Source organism: Haplochromis burtoni, unplaced genomic scaffold (assembly GCF_018398535.1).
Source record: "Haplochromis burtoni strain Fernald_Lab_line unplaced genomic scaffold, NCSU_Asbu1 Contig_279, whole genome shotgun sequence".
In the NCBI taxonomy this organism is placed as follows: Eukaryota; Metazoa; Chordata; class Actinopteri; order Cichliformes; family Cichlidae; genus Haplochromis; species Haplochromis burtoni.
In genome coordinates, this window is record NW_024582640.1 from 760,631 (window position 1) to 768,589 (window position 7,959).

At 38.4% G+C, this 7,959-nt stretch overlaps 1 protein-coding gene across 1 annotated transcript; it reads left to right on the forward strand.

Moving 5' to 3' along the window:
* Nucleotides 1-3,984: 3,984 nt before the first annotated feature.
* LOC102296944 lies at nucleotides 3,985-6,546 on the forward strand. The gene is made up of 5 exons (XM_042227756.1): nucleotides 3,985-4,419; nucleotides 4,514-5,221; nucleotides 5,331-5,453; nucleotides 5,542-5,579; nucleotides 5,698-6,546. The coding sequence occupies exons 1-5, from the start codon at nucleotides 4,365-4,367 to the stop codon at nucleotides 5,812-5,814; spliced, it is 1,041 nt and encodes a 346-aa protein (XP_042083690.1). The 5' UTR covers nucleotides 3,985-4,364; the 3' UTR covers nucleotides 5,815-6,546.
* The last annotated feature ends 1,413 nt before the right edge of the window (nucleotides 6,547-7,959 follow it).

Genomic DNA, 7,959 nt, shown 5'->3' on the forward strand with positions numbered 1-7,959 from the left:
AGAAAGAGGGGAACAGCAAGACCGAATGTGTTTACTCCAGTGTGAAGCAGTAGGACTTGTCCGAAATCTTCATGGTCCATAAGATGTAAAGTACATAGACTCTCAAGTGTAGTGTCAGGTGGACATTATGTTATCCTTGTGATAACACTGTTTTCTATCCACAACAGTGCACAATTTCTCTGTCAGAAGATCGATCGATCGATAGATAGATAGATAGATAGATAGATAGATAGATAGATAGATAGATAGTGACAGAAAGTGCAGAAAGTGGCATTACAGGACTAGTTTCAACATTGCTGTGTATATAATGAATTTTCATGTCTATATTTTGTCAGAAAATAAAAATTGAAACCCCTGTTGCTTGATTTGCACACCCCTTCTGCAGCTTTGAAAATGTAGGCTTCTTTTTTGTTTTTCAGAGTGTGTCCACTGTTCACTGGAGAATATATATATATATATAGTTAACAATATTTATTTTGTATTATGACTTTGTTTTGTATTATGACTTTAGATGAAGATGAACACTGAATAAGAGTTATTCAATCTTACAACTAAAAACCATTAATTTTAAGATAATAGAGTCAACAAAAGAAAGTTGTGATGTAGAGTGGCTCGTGTGCTTTAGTGCAGAGCACAGTCACCATCAAAGGTCATTTTTGTGGTGCAAGTTTGTCTGACTCTCCCTTTGTTCTTTGTTGCAACGTCCTAAAACTTAGAGTGTGAAATGCTGTGTTTGGTTAGCACTGCTCATTATGGCATTACTTTGCTCTTGTCATTGGGCCTTACTTGCTGGTATTTGTATGAAATCGATACAAATATCGCTTGCAAATTAACCTGCAAAAAGTGAGCTTGCATGTAAAATTATAGTTGGATTTCTGAAATATGTGCACCATCCTATTCTGTACTAGAGCACATCTTGCTATAGTACAGGTAAAGTAATTCATAAAATATTTTTCCTTTATTATTTTTCAATGAAAACTGACACAGTAACATTTATATATATGTTTACTGTAAAATTCTGATCTTATATTTGAGTGGGACGAGCCAGCCGGGTCATGTTAGGCTGACCTGTAACATCATCAAGTACATTCGTGTTCAAATTGTACAAAAATCGTGCTACGTTCTCAGGAAGTCCGGACTCCTGTGTGAACTTATGAAGTCTGCGAGAACATGAGCACAGAGTTGCGTACATGAGTATTGAAAAAATGGCCCTTAATAGAGTGGGGTTACATGCGGTGATGCTAGCATTAGCCATGTTAGCACGTTAGCTTCAACAGGTGGTCAGGCTGAGTCCACAGGCGCGCACTCGGAGGTTTAGCTCTCTGTTTCACTGCAGGGTCCCTTTCCTTCTTCACCTACCTCAATCACATATCTCTATTAAATCTTTGTCAGGCAGAGTGTAAAGTGGCATTTCATGGCTGAATGGCCTTTGTACAAGCACACGCACTTCTTAGCAGAGCAAAGCTATGAGCACAAACAGCAGTGTAGAAAAATCCAGGCAACAAGTCTGTGTCTGTCCAACCAATCTCAGAGCTCCTTACATTGCGCTGTGTGGCTAATTTGCATTGCTTTAGGATCTCATAAATGAGATAAAAAAAATCTAAAATCTAATCTGAAAGCTAATCCAGAAGGTAATCCAATAGTTAATCCCAAAGCTAGTCTATTTGCTAAAATAATAGCTAAGATGTGAGCTAACAGGAAAGGAACATGGATTTTGAAATGAGGAGTGGAATCGCCATTGGCCATTGGAATCGTTAGAAATAATCCTTAGATTTTTTAATCTGTTTACTTATTTCTCTATATAAATTGTGTTTTTAAAAAGATTTTGAAAATCAGTTTTTTAATTTGGAAATTGAAAATGATTTTTGAAATGAGATTTTTCTTGCGAGCTGGATTTGAACTATTTATTAATGGATTGAAAAGCCATTTTAAAATATTGACTTAAAAATAGTGTTTTTAAATTACATTATTAACTAAGAAATTACTTTAGTAAGGTTTACAATTGCATAATTTATTGTACAATTCATTATTTAAGCAGATAATTCTTTATTTCTATGCATGTGTCAGGGTTTCTGGGTCCTTGACCCAGTATTTTCAGTTCACGTTCACTGTTTATCTACTGCCTGTTCCACTTCCTGTTTTATTGTGTTAGCCTTGGTCTGTGTGCATTATGTTCAGTCCTCTTCCCATTTATCATTAGTTCATTATGTTCAGCTGTTCACTCACCTGTCTCCAATCGTTGTCATTGTTAGTCATGTATTTAAGCCCTCTCTTCCCTTCAGCCCTTGTCGTGTCATTGATGTTATGTTGTCGTTTCCGCCTGCGTTCAGTCAGCTAGCCATTCAGTCCTTTCTTCATTCAGTCAGCCGTCCAGCCAGCCATTTCCTACCTCTGTTCTGTTTGTTCACTCCATCGGCAATAAACACCCACCTTCACCTACCTACCTGTGAGTCCAGCGTTTGGGTCCTCCTCCTCTCATCCACGACACAAATCCTGACAGCATGCGGCTCTTGTGGTCCTCCATACCACAGTGGTTTATTGCTGTAAGGTTTTGAGGTCAAATTTAAAAGGTCTAATTGACTTATAATCAAATCCACGTCTTTAAGGATCACATTGTCATCACATTGTCTGGAAATCAATAATAGTTATGATGTCTAACGTGTGTCAACTATAACGTGAGGTATTATTTCCTGTCCTAAAGCAGTGTTTCTGAGGTGTCACAGATCAATTATGGTTCCTTTTGTGCCACAACTAGAACTATGGAGATACCAAAAGCCCATGTTTGTATATGTAATGAGCTTTGTGAGTTGCAAATTCACCGTTAGTTATTATGTTATAGATGTAGAATTGGCGTGACATTGTACTGATATATTCTTTACACTCTTTATTGTCCATGATTGGGCTTCTGTGAGTAGGATTTTCTTCTAGTGAATAGAGTTCTTTGTACATTTTCCTATTTGTTGGTATCCATCACACCAACCCTCTGCATCCCTTCTTCACCATATTGATTAATTATCTTCCAGGTCTTCCTGACTTTGTCACGCCTGTCGGCTTGACAAAAGCCGACAGACAAAACTGAGACATAACCGTCTCAGTTTTGTCTAACTTATTTGAACTGTCCCTCCGATGTTTTCATTTCTAATCTTGTCCATCTTGGTCATTCCCAATGTAAAAAGGTGAATCTCGAGTTTAGCCAACACAATCCCCCCGCCCAACTCAATTACTCAAACACCAAAACCATAGTAAACCCAAAGACTAACAAAACATTTACTTGCATATATTACATAGTGTGTTACCAGTGGTGGCCAACCACTTTCAGATAGCTTGCATCTGTTATTCTTATTTTCTGACCTAAACCATGCAGTGTCTTCCTCAGACATAAGCAACAGATAACTGTTGTTATATAAATATTGTTGTTCATGTTCAGGTTATGTAAATATTGTCTAGAGTTTGTGGTTGAGTGGTGTTGAATGACCTCATGATGTTATTATACTTAGAAGTTCTAAGTTCCAGAGTATCCAGAGTCATATGGAGAGAGAATATAGCACTGTTCACAACATCACTGACCTCTGTGGGAGTAAAGTTTAGGTAGCTGCTCTCTATTGTGTTGGCACATGGCATTGAAGAAGTGGAAGAATTATATCCTTAAATCTACTTACAGCACTTTCAGAAATATATCTACTCTAATGAAAGTTATTCCCCACTGCTGTGTAGCCTATTTTTGTAAGTTTCAATGTTATTAAGCAATGGTCTGACTTTTTAGGGGATACTGTTAAGTGCTTGGTTTCTACACCATATAGCACAAGATGCAGAATATGATTAAAGCGGTGGGTGGGCTCATTTACATTTTGAGTCTAGCTAATTAAATGCAGTGTTTAGGCTGTTGTTTTCAGCATCTACGTGAATGGTAAAATCACTCACTATCATATTTTTGTATTAAGTCAGCAGTTCGGAAAGACTCAAACTGGTCAGTCAGGGCTCAACCACCGTGTCAGATATCTTCTTTGCTTTTTTCCTATGGACGGTTCATTTGTTCCTCCATGCCTGAAAATCAATGGATTAGAGATGGGGGCAATCCCTGGTCCACATACTCAAATGAAAAACGGGCCTTTAGAATTTTTAAGAAAAATGTGTACAAAGAGTTGATTGATCAGTGCTGTTTCTTTATTTATAAACAGTTTCATTTTTCTTTTTTGCCTCAATCATGAAGTCTAACACTATTGGCTGCTCTGAACATGTGATCATCTTTCCTTAACAAAAGACATACTGTGACACTTCTGCTTGGCCAATCACACACAGTCTTCTCTAACAAGAGTGGAGACGGGTTTGAGATTCTTTTCATTCAGCAGGATTATTTAAAGACAATGACACCTGCGAAGTTTGTCTTTTGTCTAACATGTTTGCTCTTAGGGGAAATGGGTGAGTTTATGGTTTTGAAACTGCAGTCTGAATATATTTCCATGCTTTTAAGGGTCTATAAAATGTATTTGCTCTGTCTTTTATTTTACTTCAGCTCAGGTGAACAACCAGGAGTTCTTCTCGTCTGGTCGTCAAGAAAGACGTTTCATATCAGTTAGAACTGGGGACAGCGTGATTTTGCATTGTTCTAGTAAAAATGGTGTAACTCCACGGTTTTACTGGTATAAGCAAACATTGGCAGAGAAACCAAGACTCATTTCTACCTTCTATGTATATGAACAAAATGCCACATTTCACAGTGAATTCAAGAGTGATCCACGCTTCACCCTGGATACTCAAACAGGTCAAAACAACTTAATAATCTCAGATGTGCGCATTTCAGACTCAGCAACTTACTACTGTATATGTTCCTATTTACACACATCAACATTTTCAGAGAGCATTACTGTTGGTGTTAAAGATTCAGACTTGAACATCAAGGCTGTGGTCCAACAATCAGCTTCTGAGACCATCCAGCCAGGAAGCTCTGTGACTCTGAACTGTACAGTACACACTGGGACTTGTGATGGAGAACACAGTATATACTGGTTCAAAGACTCTGAAGAATCTCATCCAAGACTCATTTACACCCATGGCGGCAGGAATGATCAGTGTGAGAGGAAACCCAACAGAAGAACACACACCTGTGTCTCTAACTTGACAATGGAAAGCCTGAATGTGTCTCATGCTGGGATCTACTACTGTGCTGTCGCCTCATGTGGACACATACTGTTTGGAGGAGGAACCACGCTGGTGTTTGGAGGTAAGTAGCAGTATAGAACCCATATCTGTGACTGTTATTTTATTATCTATCTGAAAAGAAAACCTAAAATATAGAGAAGTCTGTGCTCAGAATACTTGGCTCTTCACAGATGAGGCAAAATCTCTTGTCTTGGTGTACGTCTTGAGTGGAGCATTGACTTTTACCTCCACCCTGGTTTTTTTACTGGCTTTTCTTCTCTACAAGATGAGCAAAAGAAACCACTTCAAATCAGGTACTGGAAAAAAGTGCTGCATTTGACAGTTTTTATTCACTGATTTGGACTTTTAAGTGAGACTGCTGTTTTTGTATTTTACATTCAGGCCATCAACAAGCAAGACTTTCAACTACCTCTGCAGAGGTACGTTTCATCTGTTCAGATTAACGTAATATTGAAAAATAGTTTAGCACATATTGCTTTGAAATATTTTTTTCCAGAAACTGCAATTTGATCTACCTCTCAAATTTGTTTTTACCAGGGTAGCCATGATGCAGACAACCTCCACTACGCTGCTTTAAGCATTAACCTGCCCAACAGATTGAAAAGACAGAGGAAAACTCAGAATGAATGTGTTTACTCTAGTGTCAAGCAGTAGGTTACATTTTTTCCACTCTAGTGAGACAAAAAATCCACACTGTCATGGGGTTTGTGTTTTTGGTTTAAGTTATACTCTGTGGATTATGGTTTTCTGTTTGTAATATATTTATAGTTGCTGGTTTCTAGGTTTCTGTTCTGTTTCTGTGCCTCCTCTTTGTTCTTGGTAAAGGTTTAATTCTGTTCTCAGTGAGTTGTATGCTTAGTCTTAGTTTCTGTCTTTATGTCGTCCCTGTGTTCCACGTCTAGTTACTTTTGTCTCTGTGCTTAAGATTCCCTCTGTTCCAGAGTCTGTCAAGTCTGCATCTTCGCGGATCTTTCATGTGTTAGGCTTTGTCCTCTCTATTTTTGGTAATTCCACGCCGGTGGAAACCCAAACAAAACACGCGTTAAGAGGCTCTAATGCGGCCCATGTCACCCCTACTTGCGGCCCACATAATGACGTGACGAAATACTTTTAAAAAATATTGTTCAAAAATTTATTAATATGGAGGCAATATGCAGAGTGTTACAGGCATAGCCCTAAAGAATGCCCGTCATAGGCCCAGTTGTAAGTAAAAGCTATTAAGACTCGACTGTACACTGTGTTCGTGTTTTCCTCCGAAGCAATAAGTTCTGTTGAAGCAGCCTTTAAACTCCTCTCTCTGTCTCTCACTAGCAAAGTTGACCCAGACAACAAAGTAAAGCTAGTTTTCAGCTACGAGCCTGACACGAACCTGACGTATTAACCAGAGGTCCCTTTACCACAGTTCGGGGCCGCAGACCTGTTTTATATACGCGTGAAACAGTTTTCTATACGAAATCGCTGCAAAAAGTGCAGCCTTACCTAATGCCCACCCTACGGTTATTCATTTTATATTAAGATTTAAAAATCCAGTTGTTATTGGTATGGCGAATAATCTTCAGTAATATTAATAAATTACACAGCAATAGTACATTCATGTAGTTGTAAAAAGCATCATAATATATTAACTAATCAGAATACGTTACTCTCATTGAGTAATGTAACGGAATACGTTACAAAATACATTTTGGGGCATGTATTCTGTAATCTGTAGTGGAATACATTTTAAAAGTAACCTTCCCAACACTGTTCTTAATAAACAATAGTACACATGCATGCCTGGATAAAGACAAACAAGTGAGATGTTAGGTTAGGATGCTTTTATTCTTATTTTAGTAAACATTCAAAACCTACAATACACAGCTGGTGTTTGGAAGAGAATAGAACAAATATTTCAAATATAATTGGACCGTTTTTGGAGCAGCCTTCCAGATCTCCACGTAGTAACATGCTTTTTTTAGACTTGAGTGTTTTCCCACCTGTTCCCCATCCTCTTGTTTTCCTGCCCATGTATTTAAGCCCCGTGTAGTCCTCTGTTGCTGGTTTGTCTGCTTGTCATCCTCTCTGTTCATTTGCGTTGTTCCCTCTGTGGGTTAGGTTTTTTCTAGTTCTTTGTCTCAGGTTACATGTTTCTTGTTAGCTTTCCCAGTTTAGGTCTTTCTTAGTTTAAGTCACTGCCATTCTCTACTTTTCTTTGTACTTCATCCACACTGAAAATAAAGCTCACTCAGTGTATGCCAGTTATCAGTTCCTGCACTTGGGGCCTTCCCTCATCATTCTACATGTCTGCTACTGCAGCCGTGACACATACATTCATTAGATGTTGACATCCAAATTGTGTGCACAATAAAGTTTACTGCGTTTTTCAGTCTTTAACAATGTGTAATATGATCTGGAGCTTTTGTGTTTCTTTTTTTAAATAAACCTGTAGTTATGTTGTTGTATATTATAGTCACCTCTTTCTATTTTGTAATCAATATTCTTGAACTCACTTAAAGAAAATGATGTGTGGTTGTTGTTGAGTCTGCGCTTCCACAGGCTCTGCTAGTTTAGAGACTTATTCCTCATGAAGAACGAAAATAAGACAGAACATCTTCAACCGGTCTTTTACTCGCTAGCGAGGGAGAGCTTGGTCAGAGCCAGGCTGTGGAGCTAAACGCTCCTCACCTGTGTCCAAACCAAGTCCTTCAAAGAGCAGCTCTCCTCGTAGCCTTTTTATTGACAAACTGTTACAATACACAACACAACACAAGCACCTCCCACCGTAAAACCCCCTTGGTGTGTGTGTATGCATGTGCAAGA

What these genes read in the sequence shown, in the direction of transcription:
- LOC102296944 (XM_042227756.1), top strand. Translation starts at nt 4,365, where the DNA reads ATGACACCTGCGAAGTTTGTCTTTTGTCTAACATGTTTGCTCTTAGGG. An exon ending in TTTGCTCTTAGGGGAAATGG is followed by an intron (nt 4,420 to 4,513) that starts GTGAGTTTATGG and finishes ATTTTACTTCAG; the next exon opens with CTCAGGTGAACAACCAGGAG. An exon ending in AACCACGCTGGTGTTTGGAG is followed by an intron (nt 5,222 to 5,330) that starts GTAAGTAGCAGT and finishes GGCTCTTCACAG; the next exon opens with ATGAGGCAAAATCTCTTGTC.